At 41.5% G+C, this 25796-nt stretch overlaps 1 protein-coding gene across 1 annotated transcript in view; it reads right to left on the bottom strand.

Annotated features, from left to right (window-relative positions):
• CPLX1 (complexin 1) overlaps positions 1–25796 on the bottom strand; it is a 107566-nt gene that overhangs the window by 14853 nt on the left and 66917 nt on the right. Inside the window, exon 2 of the mRNA XM_010565470.1 lies at positions 24913–25088. Coding sequence (XP_010563772.1) covers positions 24913–25088 — 176 coding nt within the window. The remainder of the gene's footprint in view (positions 1–24912; positions 25089–25796) is intronic.

The raw sequence follows: 25796 nt of genomic DNA, 5'->3' as shown, positions 1-25796 counted from the left end.
CTAGCACAAAGAAAAAGAAAGAGTCTTTTCAAATGAAGGCCAAACTACCTTCATGTGGCGCTGACTGAATATACTTCTTGGCTTATTTGAATATACTTCTTGTCTTATTCATACATGTATTCAATTTAGATGTCTTCCTGCCATTCTCATTTCCTTACAACAAGACTTTTTGTTGCATGCCAGATCTTACACTTTTTAAACGTAGGACCTATCCCTTTGAGGAACCAAAGGTCAGCTTCATTAGGCCCTGTTCTTGCCCTCTTTGGGAAAAGGAAGATATGTCTCCCCTGACTAATATGAAAGACCTTCCACAGAGTTAATGGCTTCCCAGTCAGGATGATAATACTCATTACGTGCCCCTCAACTGAGAGATCATGCGCAAAATTATCACTTCAGCTGGGGATTGTGCAGCAGGAATAGATGAGCTCTTGAGATGTCAAGGCTGATGCCCCACCTCACTAACTATCCGTGTTTCCCTCAGTGACCTGTGGACCTTTTTCAGTGATGATGTTAAGCTGGAGAGTTCCTGCAGGAAAAATTTCAGGGAACAAGCTTTGGCTGTTTTTCTCTGCACATTCTGAGCCACAGTGTAGTAGGTTCATCTCCCAGCAGCCTTTTCTTTGGGTACTGGTCTGCCACCACTACTGTCGTGCAATCTGAGGCCCTCCCAGACTGACTCCTTGAAGGAAGCTAGGGGGTCTTAAGTTTGAATGGCTGCAGGGTACTTAAATGTCATTGGCCAGAGTTCTGGAGAACATTTTCAGTTTCTGGGGAGAATTAAGATTTTGCTACAAGAATGACGTTTCATCAGGCATCACTTGATGACAGTCCAGAGAAATGATGCCAGTAGTTGTGTGTTGGGACAATCTGTGAAACTGAACACCGCATGTTTCTTGCAGCAGAGATGGGGAAATAGCAGGCAAGGGGACAAGACTGGAAAAGAAAGGAGCCTTGGGCAGAGTGTGGAGGTCCATAGTTGGTGGAGTCAGGTGCAAAAGGATAGAGCACAATGCTGTGTAAATATTTCATCCCCATAGTATTTTTCTGGTATGTAGTATCTAGAAAACTACAGTGGCTTTGTCCTCCAGCTAATACCTTCAAGTTTCCACAGCCCTATCCCAGTGTCCCAGGTTCTTCCCAGCCCTGTCACTCCTCTAGCAACAGCTTCCTTCACTGCAGAAGATTAAAATAGTCTTCTGCTGAGCTTTAGGCAGAATAATTGTGCTGTGGTTTGAATAATGGACCCTATTCAGGCTCTTTTCTTTCTGCCTTCCAGTATGACACAAGACTCAGACATATCACTTAGAGACAGGATGAATCAGGATGAATTTTGAAGCAGAGAATGTGGATTTTGCTAGAGTAATTTCTGTGCCCACCAAAAGCTGAACTGCTTTTGTCTTTGAGTTTTATCCTAAACAAACTCAAACATATTTTGGGCAAAACTTCTGATGAGGATGATGAAAAATGTTTTCTGGAAATATGTTTTCCATATCCCAGACTAAGATGTTCCATGCTTAATACAATCCAGGACAGAGAGGAAAGCAGAGGAGAGGAGAGGAGAAAGACACAGTCACCAGTACTAACAGCCCGGACATGCTCTTGTGTTTATATGTAGTAGAGATGAGTCACAGTCTGGGCTTATAAGAAAGGAAAGGAAAAAAAAGAACTCACAGCACAAAATGAGTAGCAGGAATGCAATGGTACAGGGTCCAGTTAGCTGGCCAGAAGTTGCTGCTTTGAGGAGGATTGTAAGAATTAGGGTAATATTAAGTGATCCTGTCTCTGGCATCAACTACTTTTGACTATCAGCAATTTAGGGACATTAACAAACCAAGCTTGCATTTGGGCTGTCATATTTAGCTCTTCTCCATGAATGGTTGTAATGTTTCTTCTTTTTTAATCCTGTCATATTTTTGCATTTCCAATTCTGGTGAAAGACTTCAGACATGATGCTTGAAAGTGGATGCAGCCTGCTGGGACAAGGATTTCATAATGCCTGCAAAATCCTACATCCCTCCTCTTTCTTTGATGAGTTGCTAGGGTGACTTGCCAAATCCCACCCTCACTGGACATGTCTGTGAGAATTTGCTGAGATGGGTGCAAGTGTTGTACATTCTTCTGAGCACCCGTGTTGCAGCATCACACCTCAGGTGCTCTTTCAATCACAGCTAGAGACTGAACTATTGCATTAAGATTGAATTCCAGAGACGAGGTGTTTTGGTTTTGTGTGGCGGGGTTTTGGTAGTGGGGCAGGGGCTGCATGGGTGGCTCCTGTGAGAAGCTGCCAGAACCTTCCCCAGCTCCAAGTCAGACCCACCTCTGGCCAAGGCCAACCCAATCAGCAACAGTGGCAGCACCTCTGGGATAACAGATTTAAGAAGGGGAAACCCGCAGCAGAGAGGGGAGTGGTATGTGAGAGAAAACCCTCTGCAGACAGCAAGGTCAGTGAAGAAGGAGGGGGGAAGATGTGCACTGGAGGAGGTGATGCCCCTGCAGCCCGTGGTGAGATGGCAGGCTGTCCCCCTGCAGCCCATGGAGGTCCACGGTGGAGCAGATGCCCACGTGCACCCACGGAGGACGCCATGCTGGAGCAGGGGCATGCCCCTGAAGATGGCCATGACCCCATGGGAAAGCCCACGCTGGAGCAGTCTGTGACTGAAGGACTGCAGCCCATGGAAAGGACCAATGCTGGAACAGTTCATGGAGGACTGTCTCATGTGGGAGGGACCCCATGCTGAAGCAGGGGTCGAGTGAGGAATCCTCCCCCTGAGGATGAAGGAGCAGCAGAGGCAATGTGTGACCAACTGACCACAAGCCCCATTCCCCGTCCCCCTGCACCGCTGTGGGGAGGAGGTAGAGAAAATCGGGATTGGAGTTGAGCCAGGAACAAGGGAGAGGTGGAAGGAAGGTGTTTTAAGGTTTGGTTTTAATTCTTATTATCCTTATTGTTATTTGATTGGTAGTAAATTAAATTGATTTTTTTTTTTTCCCCCAAGTTGAGCCTGTTTTTTGCCCGTGGCCATAAGTGGTGAGTGATCACCCCCTGCCCTTGTCTCAACCCACGATCTTTTCTTTCTATTTTCTCCTCATCCCACCGGGGTCAGGGCAGGGGAGTGAGCAAGCAGCTTCATGGTGCTTTGTTACTGGCTGGGCTCAAACCACAACAGCGTGGAAGACTGAGTGTTGTGGGTGGATGTGACTATTCTTCAGTATGAAGGAGCACTTTTTCACTAAAAAAGTTATTATTCAACCAAATGTAGCACAGTTAGATACTCTGCTAATTGTTCATTATTTATATCTAAAGACTTATGCATACAGCTAACTCTACAGCCACATGGAAATGAGAGGTGTAACTTTATTTGGACTCAGAAAATAGTTTGAGTCCTGGAGGACATGCCTGCTAACTGGCTTCTCTTGTTCAAAGCTGTAGTGCAGAGTTGGGACAGCATACACTTAGAGGAACACTTTTGTGCATGATCTTCCCATTCTGTGTGTTTTCAATTCTCAAGGCTTTTTAAAAAAATCTAGTGACTCTTCAATGTTTAGTGAAATCAGTTCTTTACAATCCCTTGTTTGGCTTCTGTGTCTCTTTTCTAGGCAAAACTGAAATGTGCTATGAATTATTTTACTCTTGTAATTTACGACTGGTAAACAAAAAGGTCAGAAATCTGTCAGCTCTTTGTTATGTCTTGGAAGTGTATAATTAGAGAATAAAAAAAAAGATCTTGACACTTCATGAATACATACCAGATAAACATAAAATACATCCTATATTTTACCATGCTGGTCTTTATGATTGAGTTAAATGTTGTTGTCATAATGAGACTTCACTGAGCTTACTTAGCTGGTACTTACACTGGTCTGAAGATACAGGTCAGAGATGACTTTCTAATTTTCCATTCTGTGAAGGTACCAGATGTACATATTTCTAATTGCTATGCTTACCTCTTTCTGAGTTAACCACATCCATGCCCTTTACCAATTTACATTTTATAAATCTTAAAGGCACTGGGGCCATATTTCTTACTTTGTGTCCTCTGATCATAATACAAACTTACATTTCTCAATGTAAGATTGCATTTTCAACTGTGATTTCAAGCTAACTTAATGCTCATAAGAAGATCAATCCATTCCAATCAACAGTAGTGGAAGTCTCTCGATTCTCTGAGCAGGGTATCAGGCTTGGGACTGTCTTATTTCTCCTCATCATCCCTATTAAACTGAATAAATTTTACAAATATTACTTTGCAAATCACTTCAGAGCATTTGCACAAGGGAGTCTGTTTTGCCTAGTCTGCCAGCGTCTAAAGTACGAGTGCTTTGCATTTCTCCACACCACATGAATAGTGTCTCAATCAGATTTCTTTTCTTCTTACAATATTGGAAATCAGTGAGATTACCTTCTCATGCTGAAAAGCCATAGAGTTAAGCAGATACAGGAATTCAAGGAACATGCATTTTTTTCAGCTTTGCCACTAAAGTGCTGTGTCATCCTACTGATGTCACTTAACCCATTTTGCCTCCTTCTTCTTTGTCTTTGCTGTCCTGAGCTCTTTATGACCAGCTATTTAGACCTGAACTTGCACCACAGAAGTCAATGGTAGTTTTGCTAGTGTCTTTAACAAAAACTCATAGGCACACTACTTTTGCTGTTTTGGAAGAAACTTGCCATGTTTGATTTTTTCTCCCTCACTGAAATTGTTCTTTATTTAAAAAAAAAAAAAAAAAAAAAAAACTATACTACATGAAAATGAGTTCCAAACAGAGGCTGAATTCTGAATTGATCTGTTTTCCTAAAATTAAGACATTCCACTTATACTGTTCTTTTCACTCACTCTCAACAATGAATCCTCATTTGAAGAGCTATTTCAATATTAAAGAAAAATATTTCTTGAGATAGTGCTGTTCCATCAGGCCAGAAACATTTAGTTCTTCTGTTACTAGATGAAATCTCTTTCAAATTGATGTATTTTCTTCAAAGGTTTTCAACATCAGTGTTTTCAGGAACATTTTCTTCTCTCACAGTTGGTTGACAGGACTTTCAGTGCTACCCACAGCACACATTCTGCTCGCTTAACAGTGTGCTTCATGTCCATAATGCTCCATTGACCAAAACAGAGATATGCTTTAGGCAGTCAGCACAAATTTGTCTAAAATTCATCCTGCAGCTGTCAGTTCTTCTGGGAGAGGGAACAGTTTGGTCCAGGGGGTTGCAAACTTTTATTCTCCTCCCTCTCCTCCTGCCAGGAAAGGGGAAAGAAAGCAACCTGAAATCCATTCAGATTTCAGGTGACTCGGTGATTCAATTCTGGCAGCATCAATGGCTTAGGTTGAGTCATGAGCCAGCAGAGCTGTGCTCCTACCCTAACATCATCCAAAGCACAATTAAGTGTTTCATTCTTGCCTTTAATTGTCTGAGATAATGCAAAGCAATTTCCAACTGTGGGAGACATTTTTATGATCAAATGCCTTTTTCCACCTTTTCTTTCTTTTTTAAATAATTTATTATTTTAATAAGTTTCAAAAATGGTTCTGAGTAAAGCTGCAATTTTTCAAAGAATTGGATCTGCCTTTATTTCCATCACCAAACCACAGGCTTGGTGACTGAAATGAACTCTTCACACAGCATTGTTATTGTCACATGATGATTCACATGAGTTTTTCATGGGATGTCATTTCTTGCTCTTAATCTGGCTTGCAGAAAAGGAAATAGATGTTCTGTTCTTTCTGTACACAACTGTCTTTATGTCCTTAATAAAAACATTCACTAGGTCTAAGGCCAAGGAGTAATCATTCACGAGACTTAGAAGCTACCTATTTGACAAGGATTCTGTTTGCAAAACCTTTACCCATTTAATATGTATTTAAGGCTAACAATTCAGAAGAGATATCGTGGTAAGCCTAAGAATGTCCTGTTATATTATGAACTGAACTTCTAACTGCACGCAAGAATCAATTCTGTCTTCCTACCTCAGATTGTCAAATGCAGGCTCACTGGTATTATCTTATCTCTATTTCTTTTTCTGATGTATCCACCTAACTGGCCCAGTCTGTAGTATCTACAGCATAAGTCATCTAAGTTTGGTCTTTTCACTTCAGAGCTGTTATCTAGCATCATCTTTGGCTGTGAACGACTTTTAAAAATTTTCATCTCATATGCATTGTTTGTGTCTCTTATACCAGGAAAAAAAATTTTCAGCATTATTAACAGTTGTGCAGAATTCATTTAATAGCAGATCAATATTATTGGAAATATTCTTTCTTGGTGCATTTTTTTTTAAATCATTTTATTGCCTTTAATTCTGCCAGTTCTAAAGTTTTACTTCTGCTGGTTGTTTTTCCTTTATAAGTTTTGGTACTTTTTAACATCTTGATTGTGTTATTGTTCCACAATGTCTTCATTCCAGTGTGTTTTCTATTTTTAATGCTGAGTTTTGTTAGACTATCAGGACTTTTTCTATAATGTGGGCGTGCATCTGATAAAATTTCTTCAACTGTTTCAAATTATTAATTATGTTTTCCTGGTTAAATATGATCTTCTAGCTTGCTTAGGGCATTATTGATTTGAACGTTCCTAACCCACCCATCAGAAGTACCAAATAGTTGTTATCTGCTCATTTAAATTTAGCTTTGCAAATATGTTCAGACCATGATCAGTTGCATCTAAGAATCATCCACCCTTAAATATTGAGATTGAGTCCTACTTAACTGTCAAGATGAGGTCTAATATAGCATTCCCCTGTGAGAACAAAACCTCTTGAGCTAGGAAAAATATTTCCAAGGATGCTTTTAGTACTGGCAGTAGCAGCTATGCAGCATACTTCATTTCAGTTGAAGTCTCCCATGGTAAAGACTTTTTCTATACTTTCTAGGTAAGTATTTAGGACCCTTGGAAGAGCTGGCTGTGCAGTTCTGTGTTGCAACACAGTTAGCCATAGCAGACACCAATTTACAGCCCATCTTGTACATGAAGCATGAGTGTATCAGTTCAGAAATATTTGGGATCTTCTGCCTCAGAGAGCACAAGCATGTCAGAGGAAGGGTGGGGAATTCAGCACAGGGCTGACTAAGTTTTAACTTTACAGACTTTCCACCCACTAGTAGAGAACATTTCTGTTCCTAGATGGTCTAGATCACAGGCACAGCAAGTTGGTGGCATATTGTCCAACCTGCTTCCTCGCATGAGAGCAGTGTGGACGCTGGTATGTACAGAGCCCTGGACAGGGGGCAAGCAAGGTGGAAATACTCTGACTAGTCAGGGACAAAGCTGTTTGGCAGAGCACTGTTTTTACATTAGTTTATAAGCACTGTTACTGGTTCTGTACAGAGCACAAAGGAGAGCCAGGAACTGCTCACTAGCAGCCAGGAGACTGCAGAGACATGGAAGTAGCTCATGGTCCTAACTTTACATTGAGTACAGGAGACCATGGTATCATGCCCATGGTCTGAAGTACAACTACAGGATACTTTACATCACAAGATTGTAAGGCTGAGCCATATCACCGGAGCCTCTGTTGTGTTTAAGCTCTGCCAAAAGCACTCCACTCCTGCACCTGACAGAATCCAGCAGCTCATGTCAGTCACAAGCCTGCTGTCCAGAAAGGTGCTGAGGACTAGGAGTGACCAGCATCTGCACAACTGCTCTTGGGGACAGGTGGCTGAGATCTACTACCATTTGCACACACATTTAAGTACCTTATTTATGGAGAGAATGTCTTTAAATCTTGGCTTGACTTTTGCATTTTGCTCCTTTAGTTTGCATAAATTAATGACCTAAGTTAAGCAAAATTTAAGCTATGACTTAAAGAGTCAAAGGACAGAGAAAACACTGTCAACTCCATTTCATACATAGTGAACATTTCTAATCATGTAAGAAGATACTACATACAATATCAGGTTCTGACATTTTCTTATCAGTTGACATTTAGTGATATTGTTTCAAGAAAGAAAAACCACCTACAGGCTGTGTGAAAAGCAGTCACTGAGCAGAAGAAAGGCTGATATCTTGGGTCAGATAAACCATAAACAACCATCCCATGCACACATACCCAAACAAAACAAATTTAACTGTCCACACAGAAAGCATTGAAAAGTTTCCTCCTTTAAAGTGTGTGCAATATCCATGGCAAAACAACCCACATTTTTCCCGAAAAATGCTTTCATAGGTTCAGAACACAGAATCAGAGCACACCAGCTCTCAGAGAAGCAAAAGAAAGTGAAAATCAGCTTTTAGTGGAAAAGATGAAAAATGTTGTGATTAGCATAACGATATAATTGTTCCTGTATTAATCTGTAAATTTGCATATAAACAAGTTAAATAATGTAGGACATTTCTCTGCAGTTTAAGAGTTCTAAATAAAACTGTCAGTTACTTTAATTTGTATCTAATATTTTGGGTGTTTTTTTAAGTGGAAAAAAAAATCCATTCATGTGTTATCTTGTTTAAGCTTATAATCAGCAGCCTACTGTGACTTTGAATTAATTTTGTTTCTTTTTTTCTTCTCTGGGGGTGGGAGGCCAAGAGTGGTGTGGAATCCAAATTTGATAAGGGATATGGACTCAAAAGAAACTTGCACCTCTTCTTGCTATGCTCTGTGATGGTCTTCACAGTGGGATGGCTCCTTAAATGAACAGTGTAGCAGAAGTGATAGGAAGCATGACAAATTTAAATTCTACTGTCATCATTAGGATAGCAGAATCATTAACAACACTTCTCTACCACAGAGTATTTTTCTCTAAGCTGTGGTATCATCTTCCTAAAATATTCTGCTTCCCAGGTAAAGGCAACTGGCTGAGCGATGTAGCCAGACAAGGACCTGTAGTATCATAAACCAATTTTTCAAGCAGGATGGAGGAAACCACCCACCAAGCTGTGACCCAGGCCCTGTCATATACCTAGCCTACCCCACCCCCCACGCCCCCCCCATCTGCTTTTTGCTTTCACTTTGGCACATCTATCTAGCAGTGTCCTCAGGTCAGGGATAACCCTGACACCAAGTGCATGCTGCCCTTCCTATGCAGGACTGTGGCAACCAAATGAACCATCTTATAGCCCTAATTCAGACGATTGCTGGAAACAGAAGCCAGGCTGCTTCTTGAGACTGAGATCCTCTTCTCCAGGCTGCACTGGAAGTGAATTTATCCCTGTCCTTATGTGTTGCTTCACCTTTCACCCTGTCACAAAAGCACCACTATAATTTCTGTTTTAGAAAGCATGAGGCTGCTTACTGGGGTGGTACTTACTGTATTTTGTGGATTATAAAGCCACTGCAACTCTTGAATTTTCCCAAGCACTACCCATAACTACAAATGAGGTTCTTGCCTTTGAGTTCTACTTTTCTAAACCAGGAACCATGAGAATTTTTAGCCACTGTGATCAGGACTATATTGAATACGAGACTGGAGGTTTTTACACAAGGGGAGCTGCATTTAAGAGCATGATCACTGGAAAGTGCATAGATTACCTGATTTAATCAGACTTGTAAAGAAAATATTGTGTTTTATTAACCAAAATCATGATAAATTGATCCAATGTAGCCTATTGTTAGCTCTGTACCAACTTAAAAATTAGTCTGTTTCCACAAGCATCCCATTGTGCAGCTTCCAGTTTGATTTTTCATTCATATTGTCAAGTTGTTCAGCGTGCCCTTGAGTACAGTAAAGCCAGAGAGACCTGGCATCTCCCAGCAAGAGCCAGGTGCTTTAATTACTGTTACTCCACTTAGCCAACACTTCAGAGCTTTCAGGTTTGATTTTAATTTGAGGAGCTGTGACATTTTTATTATCTTTTAAGCAACCGCCTTACTTCACAGTCACAATGCTCTGATTACAAAAGACTAGGGAAACAGGAACTGTGCAATGCTGTTGCAAGAGAGTTGCAGTAGGAAGAGCCATAGTTTTGTCCTGTGGGGTTCTTAACAAATTCCTTCAAAGCTGTGCTTACCTAGCGTTGAAGCTTTGAACTTTTTATTTCAGGCTTCTTTGTCAGAATTTTGTACAAACTTATATGTGCACAACAGTGCAGGGCTTCTTACTACATTGCTTCCGAGTCACCGCAGAGCAAATGGCAAGAAATTCTCCTAAAAAAGCAGAGTTACATTTTGTGTTAAAAGCTTGCAGGGTATATGTGTGAGATATGAGAATGGATTTCATGCTGTTTGGTGCTATCAGGACAGACAAAGCACTTTGCGTTGTCTTTCTGCACCTGAATTACTCCCACCTTTCAGTAAATCCATAGCTGGTTTCTCAACTCTGTTTCACATCAGACTTGGGAGAAATTGATGAATTTTTACATTTAGTTTTTGAACCAAAAATTCAAATTTCTTTCTAAACTACTTCAGGCCACTAGAGGAAAAGAATCCACGTCAGTCAAATAAATCATTTCACTAAGCCTGAAATATACTTTTTTCATTTCTGGGCATCCTTACTAAAAGCAGACAACAAATCACAATCTTTCATACAGCTACTGTGTTATGCTGGTGCTCTTATTCACACTGCTCTGTAGTTAAGACACCAAGATACATGTTATAGAAATAGCCAGGGAGGAGGTTTAAATTACCACCTCCTGCCAGGATTTCAAATATTGTCTCTGCCTGCCTTAATAATATATACAAACAATACAGGAAAAACACAAGGGGTGCCCAAATCACTGGGACTGGAAACAAAGGTGTCTTAAAACTGCCCAAGTGGTGAGACTTCTTAAAAAATGTAATGTCACTGAGCCTAAAACCTGTCACCAAAGGAGTTTTATCAAGAGTACAGTTTCATAATTGTGTTAAGCAGATTTAAATTATTTTAATGGGTTCAAACTCTATGTTACTGTTGGATATTTGCTCATTACCTGTCATGTGGTACCTCTAATATTCATGTGTTCATTTGGATCATTAAATTGAAGAGACAGAAAGATTTTAGGCAGGTCAGTTCCCAGTTCTGGCACAGTGTGGGAGAGCTGAATCTAAGGCAAAGGACCCTGCCTTCTCTCCTTTGCCTGATGCCTTTGTGAGTGCTCTCAGTATTCAAAAATCCCAGGCTTGCTCTTGAGAAGTAGCTGTATTTTTCAGGGAGAAGCTGCCTTTTGGAAACTTGGGACCAGTGGAAGGAAAAGAACACAGCCTTGTTTGTTTGTTTGTTTTAAAATCTGATTTTGCATTTGCGAGGCAGGCAGAGACAAAAAGCAGTGCTGGGAACATGAATTGACCATTTTATGTGAACAGCCAGAAGGCAGAAGAAAAAAATCAATACAAATGTTAGTGTGTTGAGTTCTCCCATAATCTGTGATTGCATTTGCCCCATCACTGTGATTGCTTTGCCAACCAAATTCACTCAGAGATTCTTGCCAAAAATGTCGGTGAACAGACCTGTGACTCCAGCTTCTGGAAGGGCCTGGAGGGTGCAGAGTGCCTTTTACACAGGCTCTAATATGACATATCAGCATGAGAGGCAGATTATGACTAGCGTAAGTGACAGGCCTTTCTCCTTGACACTCACTGAGCCTGTCAAACAAGGCTGAGTGCTAAATCTCTGAGAAAATGGAAGCTTAAACAAGGGACCACTCACACCTGTCAAGGGAAAGAGCCTCCAGAGCAGTTCTGAGCCAGTTAGATTCCTGCTCCTTCCCTCACAGTGTTAGATGCCCTGCAGGAGCAAGCATATCCCTATCTCTGGGCACCGTTTGGCAGTTTCTTATTTGAGATTCACCCACTACCTGTCAAAAGTGAAGCCCTGAAACATCCCCTACCTCCCTCCACCTCCAAATCTGTACCTAAAGCATGAGCAGCAGAGAATCAAGTTAAACCACTTGCTAAACACCCAGTCTGAATGACAGAAGAGTGGCCATTCACCCAAAGGCACTGCCAGATCAGTGCTTTTCCATTTGTTTCTGTTTGCGGATTACCCTTCCCTAGCAAATCTCTTGGAAGAGGAAGGCGCTCTTTCACCATGCATTGGAATTTAACAACAGTACATTACTTTCCTTTGCAACAACCTGTAAGAAATAGAACACATACCCTCACCCTATCCCTATACTGAAAACTGTTGATTTGGGGATGGGACAACAACTTCTCAAATGCCTGTAGAGATATCAGTCCACAGCCCTATCACTGTCCGAGTCAGACTTTCCCAGCAAGAATTCAACATAAAGCCACCCTTGCAGCTCTCAGCTTGATCTGTGGTCCTCAGTTGCTCCTCTGGGAATCTGCCTCCTTTCTCAAGATATGGGAGAAAGACATATGAAGAGCAAAAGCACACATCAAGACTGAGAGACTGTTTCGAGAGCACATACAAGTTATTGCCTCTTTTATTGCAGGAGACAGCATAGTTAGGAGTGAAAGCTGGCTCTCTAAATTAGAAAGGACAGATTTGTAAAGGCTGGAAGGCTAGCTGGCACATGGATAGAAGCATTGGTGTTGTACTTCCTGACTTATAAAGCACTGTCAAACTTTTAGGAGTTAACCAAAGTAGGCCTACTTCTGTTAAATAGCATCAAACTGACAGGGCCCTGTGTGAAGTCAGGGAACTGTTCTCTCAGATTTCCAGAAGGCTCTGCATCATGTCCAAGGCTTTGTGGAGATCTGAGCATGCCTCAGAAACATCTTTCTCTTTTTCTGCTTTAAATCTTCTCATTCATCTCTACTATCAGAGCTGGCCAGTAGCAAAAACACTGTAGAGTTGTAGTAGTAGCAATGAGGTATGAATAGAGAATATCCCAGAAGCCTTGCTCTTCTAAAACTCCCAGCCTCAACTCCAGATAAAAAATCAGTTAAATTCAAGCTACAGATTTGAATTCCCACCTCAAGCTAAAAAGCCATGTTATATGAAACTAACTTGAAGTGGGCAGGGGCAGAAAAGTCTTCCTTGTCATTCAACTAGAGACTGACTGCAGAAAGTGGAGATGCTGTCTTGCACCTCATTGAAGGCAGTTTACTAGCTTCTTCTCTTCTAACCAAACCTAATACCCACTGCAAATTACAGTGCATGGAAATCTGTGAGCACAGGAAATCACCAGAGCATAGGAAATGTGAAGATAACAAGCAAGAATTTTCTAGCCAGATATGCAGCTGGCCCAAGCACACAGACATGATGAAGCTGATCCTCTGCTTCTCTGCAATACTGTTTTGCCACTTCTGCCTTTGCTGCCCAGGTTTATAGTTTAAATTGGTAGGTTCTGCCTACAGCATCTTGAGTGGTAGAAGCCACTCATTACAGACAGGAACGACCCACTAGTCAAAAACCAGGGATTCATCAGAAACATCAGAATGTGACAAAACATTCTAGGGATTTTCGAGAGGTACACTGGGATGTCTCCATCCCCAAAACTCATCGGTAGCAGCTGAAATAAACTTCCAAAAAAGGAAATCAGTCATACAAGTCCTGAATAAAAACCACCTACAAGCACCATTGTGCTTTCTGCATTTGAGTGGACGAAGAGTTCTGTTCAAGGGGCAATTTGTCAGCTGCCTTTCCCACATCAGGCCTTTGCTTGGACTATCTATCTGTGTCAATCTCTGGCTGAAGAATCCTTCCTCTAATTTAGGGACAGTGTGTTTAATAAGGAGACAGAATTTACATTCCTGTTACTGAGCATGACAGAAATAATCCAGCAGCTGTAAAATGACTAGTGAGATCCTACAGACCTATATGGCACCAGTTTTACAAGTTGTCTCAGCCCTATTATGATCCTAAATTTCTAATGGGCTGCTTGGAACTCTGGCTCAGACCAAGAGCATAAAAGAACTGTACCTGCTCCATAGTACTTGTTTTAGGCTGATGGTCTTGTGAAGACCATGCCAACAGTTCCAGGAAATGTTGGGGAATTTGAATGTGGTGGCATTGAGCTGACAGGCTGCATTCTTTCTCCCTTCTCCCTAACTGAGGAAAAACAGTTCCTCCATGAAGTCTCCCTCTCAGCAGATATTGAATAACCTGAGTCTGTGCTTCCCAGCAGGAGTAGGCAGACTTATGTGCTGTTTTGGCAAAGGAGGAGGCCTACAGCAGGGACAGGACTCAAGGTTGCGTTGAAGGGAAAAGAAGGGAATCCCAGAAAACCGCATCCATTGGAAATGATGAAAGGGCAAACGTTTCCCCAGATACCCTACTTCTCCCCCAGCAGCAGCCAGTCTGCCTTCCTCAAACTCCGGCATGGTCAAAAAAAGAAGGCCGCAGCCCTCCTCCTGCATCAGCAAGAGGGCTTCCCAGGCCTGGATCCCCAGACAGGGTGTCTTGCACTGGAGTCTGGTGAGATTAAATCAGCTCTACTCATGGCTGCCTCAAAGCTGGCCAGTGAGGAAGGGAAGACAACTCCTGAGGCCTGTCTCAGACCCTCAGGAAGGCCTCACTAGTCATGGGGCATGCAAACCCTCCCTTCGTTTCCCAGCTTAACCAAAAGCAACAAGCATCCATGGGGAATGAAGACACACAGCAGGCAAAGGCTACACACTACCACAAGTAAAGCACGCCCTAAACTTTATCACCCTGACCCATGCATGAACTCAGATCTGGCCTTGTGTCAGCCCTTCTTCTTTCAGGCATGTGGGGTGACTAATTCTCCCTGACAGTCTTAAATCCCAGCCTGATGAAACCGAAAGCAATGTCAGAACAGATGCAGAGCTTTGTGGTGAGGCCAGCACAAAGTCACATCTTGCTCTAAGGAACCAGCAGCATTTCAGAGGCTGAGTCCAGCTCTGATGACTTTTAACAGAAAAGAATGATGCATCAGTTAGCTGAGCCATGAAGGCATCAGGCTACATTCTCAAGCAGGCATAATTCCACTGGTCTCATAAAGTCTTGGTGAGTTACCTGATAGTTCAAGGCTCAGATAACAAACTGGCAGTATGAGACATACTGTGGTTAATGCCTGGTTTAAAGCAGTAACAGGAGCTCTTTGGCTGCAGCAAAAAGGGAACAGACCTTTAAATCCTGTTTGGTAATCTTCACAGTCCTTCAGTTAGCTGACACAAAAAAGAACCAACAACTGTACAAGCCCTTCCCCTTGCATCTAATTTGTAAGCTAGGGGAAAAAAAAAGAAGTTACATGAAAAAAAAAAGGTGTAGCTGTACTTACTACAGGCAATGGTATTGATCAAATCACTCTCATGCCATTGTCTGCATTTTCAGGCTGACACAAGCAGCATAATCCAGAACAGAACTGTCTACATTTAGAGATGAGATGAATCTAAAGAGTTGGGGAGGGTGTGTTGGAAAAAACTCAGAGCTCCTCCAGCCACTTAGCCAAATTTTATATGATCCTGACTAAGGGGTTTTTCCATTGAGGAAAGAATATCTTATTCCCCAAAGCAGCAGAGAAGCAAATAAGCTGTTCTGCCTCTTGATGCAAAGGGATGCATTCATGCCCTTGTTGGGATTTGGCCAATAAATTGTTCCATGTGGTCTTGGCTCTACTGGCTAAAGAAATTCCAAGTGGAAGGGTGTGGGTGTGGCAGTCACTTCTACAGACCAGTAGCAATGGGAATGCGGGTCATACAGGCTCTGGGATGGTCTTCACTTCCAAGTCCTAAACTTCTGTCATGGACTGCTGCCTGTGGAGGTGCCCAGGTTTTTGGAAGGAGAAGAAACCTCATTTACACAAGGGCCAGGCTATCCCTAGGCCTCCAGCTCAGGAAATCAATTCTCTACTCAACTACTGCATGATTTTGGGCAAGTAGCTCAATTTCTCCACCTGTAAATCACAAGCAGTAATGCTAAGTAAAAATTAATTATAATAATATTATTAATTAAACTATATAATTGATATAGAATATATTATATAATATATAGTATATGTTATTTAAGTTATATAATTAATATATTAATTAGATTTTGGAGATGTCTTGGGAAAAAGCCCTTCCTCTGTGCAGCTTGGTCTTGCTGGCTGATGTGAACAAGACATCATTTGGCCACACTTATAATCACAAAGAAGCATCAAAAAGGCAGAAACAGAGCTAACTGGTATTTCAGAGGTGAATGCATACTGTTACCTTTATGTTTCTCATAGGGAGTCCAGGCAGAAATCCAGTGAAAAGACCTGCTGTTGTTTTCTTCATACAGGTTCCTAGTTCCTTTTGTACAGACTTGGGCAGTTCCTGTTCTGGAGAGCCAGCGTGAATGACTCCAGCCAAAATTCAGGTAGACAGTGAGCTGTGCCTGCTCTGCTGGGGATGTAGGCTAAGACAAGTCTGCAGCCTTTGCAAAAAGAGAACTCTGGATGCAGCATGCATGTAGGTAGCTTTCCTTCCTTCTTTCTTCATGTAGTGGATTTGACCTGTCGGTGTAGGGATGGCTGTGAATGCTACTACTTAATAAGCTATAACTCAATAGCCTCTTTATGCAGGTGTTAATCATTGCTACTCCCCCTGAAGAAGGGCAGGTCCCTCACAGAATTCCTCAAGCTGTGGACTAGACATTGTGAAGAGTGACTGCAGACTGCCACTGAAACTGGAATGAAGTAAGGCTTTGTCCATGATGCAGCCATTCCCTTTGCATTCATCTTCTGCTATACGCAAAGAAAAACATCTTTCTGATTACAAAAGATCTGTTCAGACTCTCTCTATATACATTTCTCTGTGTGTACATACGCACAAACTTGGTAATATACAGTGGCTGTGTATATTGTTTCCCTATAGTAATGATGTTCTGTAGAAGTAAAGCAGTGCTTCATAGATAACACATTCTTGCTCTGCAATGTAGTCAGTCTGCCCTGGCTCTGAAAAAAAGGAAAGCTAAAACAGCAGTTCTACCAGGATAAAAAGGCACAAGGGAAAGAGACAAGGAGGGTTTACTGTGAGATCAGATAATAAATTAGAGATAGTTACTGCCTTCCCACCTTTCTTGTCCACTGGGTGGTAACATAAATAAATAACTGATGGAGTGTGGGAGGGCTGTACTGAAGGATTCCTTATTATGAATGCAGAATAATTTGTCAGTTAAAATTGTTGGATGTTAGTTTCCAAACAGATCTTCTGCTAATGGGGCACCCTGGTATGAGGGCCAGAATTGTAGATTGGGACTGTGAGGTGGTAGAACAGCACCTCTGGCTGAGAAGTAATGTGTGGCTGTTCAAACACAAATGCTCAGTTGCAATGGTACTAGAAAAGAACTTGGAAAAGGCCATTTGTTTGGGTCCATATTTCTTGTCTTTCCAAGTAGGTGAGCCAAATGCTTAGAGTTTCAATAAGTCACAGCCAAGAAGGCTTAAGACACCATTCAGATGTCCTTCCTAGTTACATTCCAGCACTAATCACTGTATGTCATCTACTTGGGCTTATTTTGCACCCAGTCCTGAGTGGGTGAATCTGCTCTGCCCCATGCCAGCAATGTGCACAGGTTTTGCCAGCCAGCTCAGTGAGACAAAAGTTGTTTAAGTGAGGATTTCAGCTGAATGACTCTACAAGACACTCTAGTCAGTGCCTAACAGTAAAAAAGTCTGCATTTCAAGAGTCATTTCAGTAACTCCAGAAGCCTCACCCAGTGGGTTCTAGTATTGCTAGCAAGTATCCAAAGTGACATTTACTGATGTAGATTTGGATTAGTGTCAGACATAGAAACAAAGTTAGAGCAAGGCAGAGCTGCACAAAGCAGCTGACTAATGAGCCCCAAAAGGTATTAGTGGGGGAATCAGCAGCTGGAAGCTGAACCTGCTGAGTTCTGTTAAGTAACCAAACCTCTATTACCGAAGCAGATGAAAAAGATGTCAGTTTGCTTCCAAGCTCCAATGGTTTGCTAATGGTGCCTCTCTTTTCTGAATTTTAAAAATGGCCTAAAGCTACAGTGCAGGAAGGAATCCATGTAGCTTTTCCCATCAGGGAAGCTCTGTTAGTTTTAATGCCAAGAGATAAGACCTGGCTCACAGACCTTCATTCAGACCACCTAGAGAATTCTATACATGTAGGTAGCTGGATTCCCAAAGGCCAAGACATGTTGTATATCCTGGTACTTCTAAGTGAATATAAAGATGAAAACACAGGGGTTAGGTAGGAACAGATTCCCTAAAATCACTGTGAAGATGACTATGTTTAATAATGGCCTTGGAGGTCCTTATCAGGTACATCAGTCCCACTGTGCTAAAAAGCACATCAGGGAAGGCACTGTTCTCTCTCACAACTTTCAAGAGAGACTGCTTAACTTAGGTATACCAAGATAACCTTGTTAACTTTTGGCTTTCTAATTGTGCTTCCTATTACTGGAGGAGACCAGTTTGTTCACCTTTTCACAAAAGGCAGTTACTGCCTCGCAGACAAGGGGACTTTTTTGGATATACAAAGCAGAAAATTAAATCTGGCTGGAATTTCCAAAGGTTGAAAGTGTTAGAAAAGAGAAGTGGGTGATTCAGTAAAATTGCAAAGGGTTGTAGTCCAGAAATAAGTTTGATGCTAAAGATTTGCACTCTAAGCTATGGAGAAAACTGATACAGAAACTCAAGAATCTGGGTCAGAGGCAACACAGGCCAGTCAGTGCATCATGCATACAACCGGTTAGGGGACAAATTCTGGCAGGAGGTCAGAAGTCTAGTCCAGGTCAAATCACTTTATCCCTTTGGATGCCTCCAAATGCCAATATGAAAACTATCTGAGGGGTTATGGTGCTCTTCAATCACCCTGCAAATGTCCTTTCCTTCTTCCGACTCTGCTTGGGCTTACTCCAGCTTCCACTGTCCTCAAAAACCAATGAATCCAATGTGTCCAGAACACAGTAAACACCACAGGACATTGCCCTTGCAGCCTTCTTCACCCAGAACAGCCCATGATTTAAGTGCTGCAGAAAGTGCAGTTCTTCTCAGTTGTCATTGTTACTGGCATTACAACTGTTCCCACCCAACCCAGAGCACACTTCTTAGAATGCACAATGTAATCCCTGTCTTGCAAAGTATCACACTGGGAGTGTCATAGCCAGGCCTATTGCTTTCTCACAGCCACAGGGCCTGTGACCCAGGTGTAAACACTGGTCTACAGCGCAAAGAGTATCTGCACTGAGCTAAACTAAACAAAGAAATTTTTTCTGTTTGTTTTTTTGTCCTGAATTATCAAAAGCCACTGTGGAAGCAGGAGAAGAGTCAAGTTAATGATACCTCTCCATCTGCGCCATACATATTTATCTCTGAAAATACATTTTAAGGCCCACACACTGAACAGTAGCTACAGCTTCATTAGATCACAAGTGCTAGATAAAAAAATCGCATCACTAGTTTAATATCAATGATTTAAAAGGGAAGAGATCAGGCAAAATGTTTCTGTTCGTTGAGATATGAATTTTATCATTTGAATTACAGAACATGATTCATTGCTGAGGAAAATCTCTTCTTTGTTTAAGACCCTTCACCTTTTGACATGCAAAGAATACAATTTCTGCACTTTTTTCAGTTGTCGATAGTCTCCAATGAAAAATGTCCTATATATTTCTTCCTCAAAAGGAAGATTGCACATTCAAAATTGCATTTTCAGGCAGTAAAATTTCATTCCTTTGTACAGGAATTTTTAAAGCCCTTGGCAATATCTGCATCTGAAGTTAGACAAGAATGAAACATCCCATAGATGTACTGACACTGAAGTGTTTAGCTAACATTGTGAAGTTGTTTTATAGCAACAAAGTTTTGCCAAAGTTAACTTTGAGCTTGTAGCTTAGTTTCAAAGGTCTGATACTGCTGGAGAACAGAGTCAATTTACATTCTAGTAGTTTTCCTGCCCTGAGACAGAATTTTCACAGCTATGCACCAATTACATATGGAAATATACACATTAAATATTAAAAGTAAGTAATTATATGATGTTGCATGTTGATTATCTCACACAAGAATCTTGGACTGCAGCTATAAATCCTGATTGCCTTTTTGTCTGAGTGATTTAGTGCCAAAAGTGACTTCAGCAATCAGATTTAAAAAAAAAAAAAAAAAGGAAAAAAAGCAGCATTATGAGAACACTTTCCTACTGGAGAGACCAAAGGCCCTAACTTAGGACTTGTCCCATTGCCAGCAATCCAAATGTTCTCACTTTTCTAGAAGTAAACTCCAATACCACCTACCTTAAACCATGGAATATCTGGAAATTACATCTTAAATACCTACAAAGAACTGAGTAGCTTTCATGGTTTTCCTGGAACATGGACAATACCAAATACTGCAGAGAATCTTACTGCCTAACCTAACTAACTGAGAGCATTTAAAGGCCCAGTAAGAAAAACAGGAAGAATTAATGGCACATATCTAGAGACAGAAGGACTCACACTTAAACAGAACAAGGACTGCACATTCTTTTGCTGTGTGATATGCTGCCTGCAGGAACAAATATCAAATGCCAGACTTCACCATTTCCCTATTGCCAGCAAAGGGATAAGGAAGTCCTGAGCATTTCTGACTGTGCCATAGAGGCTCACTGATGCAACAAGATGATAACATTCTTCTGCCACCAAGGCTTTAATGACATAATGACCCTTCTGCTTTTGTACTTTGCAAACAGAAAAACCTCAACAAAACTCTTTGTCCCCCACCCAAACAAATCTCAGAAGAAACCATGCTTGCGTTGAACTCACCAACTACGTTAGTGAAAGCATAATAATAATAGCAACAAAGAATTAAATCCTCAAATGAGGAAATGCATTATGTTGCCATCAGAATTTGGATACTGCATAGTAAATGAGCTTGAGAATACACATTGTAAGGCACGGCAGAGATGGAATACTGAATATGTGCTTAATAAGAAAACAGTTGACCTTGTCTTGTGCAACAGGAGACCTGAGATTCCTAGAAGCATAAACGTATGGCCATGCAATTAAGCACTGTGCCACAATCTTTACACGGCACCCAAAAGGGTCAATTATAATTTCCTAACTTCCTTTATAAACTTCCTAATTCTTCCAGCATTTGAATTTCCCATTTGCTACCTTTCCATACTTCTCATGCAGATTTCATGCTCAATTTGGAGGGCAAGAATCCTTATCAATATAACTGAACTTCTGTTTTATTCCCCACAGCACATAAGGCTGGTCAAAGACAAGCTGGGCCAGAGACACTTCCCCCTTTCACACTGAGAACTGAGTATAGAATAGCTAGTGAAGCAGTTCATGCTCCATCTCAAGCATGATCTAAATTCAAAGCTAAATTCTGTCTTGATGCCAAGCCATTTGGACAGAGGACTATGCTTACATACATCTTGGCTGGAACCCACCAAGGTCTTACTACTTTTCAGTATGGGCTCAGCAATACTGACTCTCTAAAGCATGTGTAAGATTTTCAGGAAGCCAAACTACAGGCATTGTCTCACTAGCAGCCAAGACAGGTAGAGTGTTAATTACAGAGCATGGACTAGGGCACTCTCAGGCCTGGGTTCTACCAGAGTGGTGGAAATAATTAATTATGTAAATAAGTAATTATGGATCATTACATGAAGAAAGTAATCAGCTTTCACTGCTGAGGTGTGCAGGTATATAATACAAACAAGGTCATCTGTTTATAGAATGCAGTATTCCACCCAAGAGCACTGGAAACAAGATGGCTTCTCTACCACAGCAAGATGATAGTACTTGGTATTACCAAGGTAACAGGGATATTAGCTATCCACAGTCTTACCACCAGGGCACTGGCAACAGCCTTGACCTACCAGGCACAAGGGCACTACTGAAGGCCTCTCGGAAGTCTTGCCTGTCTTGGACAGGTGTGGCACCTCTCCCCAGAGACTGCTGTGGTAGGGTCCAGAAGATCTGTGAGGCATTAGCGTTGAGATCAAGCCCAGATCAGATCAGAAAGCAAGCTGCATACACACACCTTGGGGTAGAAGGAAGCTGGAGTATACCTGTTATGTCCTTTACATTCTTTCCATCCATTTTCAGTATCAGATGCTGGACTTTAATGTTGGGTAGGAGCTGGCAGTTACTTCAAAATATCATGTCCAAATGTCATCTTTAAAAATTCATTTCCAAATGAAAATGCTACATATTTTTTATGAAAAAATATTTGATTGCTGCATAATTCATTCTACCCTTTCCCTAAGTAATTTCTGTGCCCAGCTGCCATGCTGGGCTGAGGACATATGTATCTCAGTTTAACAGATTGGATTTAAAATCTGAAGTTAGCACATGCTGGAACATATCTGTGGTATCTGTCATCATTCCTTTCAAGCTCTGCTATAGCTCCCACATTTCCTGAAGCCTGAAACAAAAACATGCATTCATCACACTTGTTGAAGAGCCAAGGCAAAAAGCCAAAACAACAAACATGATAAGCCTGTCCTTTCTGTAGGCCTTATTAACTAACTGATGAAGTCGTGATTGCCTGGCTTGTTTCCCTGACATCCTGCAGCTGCATTAAGGGAGTAACTTTGTGACTGTGAGTTCATGACCTAGGACACACACTTTCAACTTGTATTCTGCATAAATAACCTGTTCCTACCCACTCTTTCAACTCACATGCTCATTCTTTACTCTTTTATGTGAGAAATGAGCAAATATCACGGGGGAGACCTCTAATACTTAAACACTTCCTACATTTAATTCATACCTGCTAACAACAACTTCTGTATGTATACATACCAGACAGAATCTCTGTTTCAGTTTTCTCTTTCTCTATATTTCTGCTTTTACTGGAGTTGGAGAAGAAATTAAGGTAATTTCTAAATAAGTAATAGAGGAAATAATCCAGCCCCTTTTTCTGTTCTTTCAACATTTGTTTCACATTTCCAGCCACCAATTCACAACAGTTGGAGACAGTCTTGAAATCATCAAATCCATCTCTGTGTCAGGACAAAGTAATCTCTCTCTTTCATGGAACTCTCAAACTTCAGAAAAAACCCCCAAACAAACAGCTTCTTTCTACAGCTTTATCCATCTTTTCAGATTCTGCAGAAAACAGCTTCATCTTTCAAATGCATGCTACCTGGGATTATCCCCAGGAGAAAGAAAACCACAGGGAACTGAGCTCCTGTGTTTTCACAAGCCAGGTGCACTCCCCAAAGCACAACTTCCTGTTCCTAATCTCAAAGGTAACCCACCACATCACTAGAAAAGCTGCAATCCAGAGTTTTGACTCAGGTCAAATAACATTCCTGCAAGTATCCCCATTTACTCTCCCTGCAGAGCCAACTGTTTGCCATATCGCTCAGGAGCCAATGCATTTCCAAGAGACTTCATCATGCAGTACTCAGCAAAGTCTGGATAGCTGACAGTACCCCAGGGAAACCCCTGTTGGCTGCATGTCTCATCCAAGCTCAGGCTGTACACATCCTACTCGTGGATCTGTGAATTCTAGTCTAGATCACCTTGGATTTGTAACAGAGGGTATCTCAGATTTGTTAAATACTTTACAGCAGTTTGCCCAACAGCAAGAAAAATGCAATTCCCATCTACTTCTGGGAACACTTCAATGGTCTATCAAAAGAGGCAGAGACCAGTGAAAAAAAGGGCATAAGTCCATCTGCCTGCAACTCAGAAATTCATTACTCTTTCTTTTCCCTCATGCCTAATGCAGATCTATGTCATTGCTTAGAAACAGTTCCACCTATAAACATACATTAAACATATACTGCACGCATTGATATGTTTATATTAATATATTACACTATCTAGATATATATTCATTAAATGCATTATAAAAACAATAAATTTTGACCAGGTAGGTGTCCTGAATCTGTCTGGTAACTAATGCCCTCTTTTAAATGATCATATAAATACCTTTCTCTGGCAGTGTCACAGGTAGACAATTCCTTGTAAGTACTTTCTTTTCTTTGAAGCATAATCCCAATTTCTTTATTTGCAGAACAATACTTGATACCTCTTTACAAGATGCACTATGCCACCAGAGCAATTCATCCTCATCTGTGCTTCCCTCCTGAATCATAAGGATTGAGTCAGACATTTGGCCCAGTGCAGACATAGGTTTTTTTATGGACAGCACTCTCAGCTCTGTCATGAGACTTTGAAGACTTCTCCCAGACTTGTTCTTAGGGCACTGTAACCTGCACAGAGCTAGGCACTGCACAGGGAACATCTCTTATACTGAGCAGCACCTCCTCATTCTGTCTACAGGTATTTTATATTGGTTTTTGGCATGTGATATAAATCAACACACAGGCCTTCATCATCAGAAATGCCTCCTCCAAACTTTACCCACATTTCTTTCCAAGTTATCTAAGCTCCGGGACCTCTTCCTATAAAGCTAAGTTATTCTAAAGAGACAATTTTGACCCAGTCTTGAAGGTGAGGCAGCAAAACTACCTTCTCCCTCCACACATCAATCTCTAAAAGTTAATGTATGGTAACAATGGGTTCAGCTACCTTAAATTAAGTTTATTTCTCTAGTAAATGTTTGTTTTGTACATTTCTTTTCAATCTCATTCTGAATCCTCACAATTATTTGTTTCCTTCTCACACCAAATTGTATCATTACAAGAACCAACTTAAGTAGAAGAGAGAGCTTCCCTCTCAGATAAATGAAAATCTCTTTCTTTCACATTAATCCCCTGTGAGTAGTGGAAGCCTAAATATGAAAAGTAGAGTACATTTGTCCTATTTCACCTGTCAACACAAAGAAAGCCTTGGAAGCAATACAGAAGATACTTGGACTGTATCTCTCAGAAACACACTGAAGTATGATACTTCTCACAAACAACAAATGCAAGCTTGGAAAGCACCCCCATAGGGACAAAGAAGCCTCTAACATTTAAAATAATGTGAGCATTTAACAGGTGATGAGAAAAATACACATTTTTCTTTCCTCATTTTCACTCTCTATTTCAACTTTGCAGGGCTTTTCTGTGTGGGAGGTGTATTTAAACAGGGACAGAGCTCAAAGGACAGTGCACAAGTTTAGAAAGTTCAGTGTGGCAAAGTGTGGCTCTACCCAGGTGCTCAGGGAACTGGTCACAAATCAGCTGAAAACAGTAGTTCTCCACTGAGCATTATGAGTTACCCATTGTGCGCTGAAAGCTAGATTCCTACCTTGTCTCGAATCCCTTGTCTCATAACTTCTCTTTCAGCCTCCATCTTGGCATATTTGGCTTTCCTCTCTTCTTCTTCTTGCCTGAGGGCTTCCTGCCGTTCCTCTTCTTTCTTGGCAGCATCTGGGTCTTTCTCCTCATCCCCGCCCAGCATCTTCCCCATGTCTTTGGTAGCCCCTAGAGAAAGCACAAGAGAAAGTCAGTCCTGTGAGAATGTGGGAAAACCACCATGACACCAGCTCCCTCCTTCCCCACACTCAGGACCTCCTTCTACTCCCTCTGCATCTGAAAAGGTTTCTCCTTCCACTGAAGAGGAGGCACACTCCCCACAGAGGCAGGACGTGGGCAAAGCACCCAGCCTGATCAGCTGCGTTACCTGGTGGGAGAAGCATGGCAGTAAGAGGAAGAGACTACATCTGCAGACTTGCATGATGGCAACACAATTGGTCTGCAGTCCTGAAGGGGAAAAGCTGCCGTCCACATGATTTTTTCACTCCATCAGCTCAGTCAAGTGACTGAAGATTGATTTTGGAAGGTGTTTAATGTAACAGGCAGGTGATACCTCCAGAAAGAAATGACACCAGGTCTAGGAAAGGAATTTGAAATCTTGATTGCAGGGATGAGTAATCAGGGTCTCAATTGTTGCCAGAAATTACATATCCTGTGACAGGTAGGAGCACACAGCATTAGTAAACATTTGGAGTTATTGATGATTTCTAGGCTCCTACCATGGATCAGAAAGAAGCAGCGTCTCTGCATGTGTCTTAGCTACCCTTGGACACCACTGCCTCTAATGCTTAGTATGTAGGTGGGATCCTGGCTCTGCCTGGTCCTCTTTCTACCCCTGCATGCACATTGGTCCCAAATTCAGCTCCTGTGTGCTTC

Source organism: Haliaeetus leucocephalus, unplaced genomic scaffold (genome assembly GCF_000737465.1).
Source record: "Haliaeetus leucocephalus isolate CR32 unplaced genomic scaffold, Haliaeetus_leucocephalus-4.0 Scaffold192, whole genome shotgun sequence".
Taxonomy (NCBI): domain Eukaryota; kingdom Metazoa; phylum Chordata; class Aves; order Accipitriformes; family Accipitridae; genus Haliaeetus; species Haliaeetus leucocephalus.
Note: the sequence above shows the minus strand (reverse complement) of the source record. Positions and strands in the feature narration are given on the sequence as shown.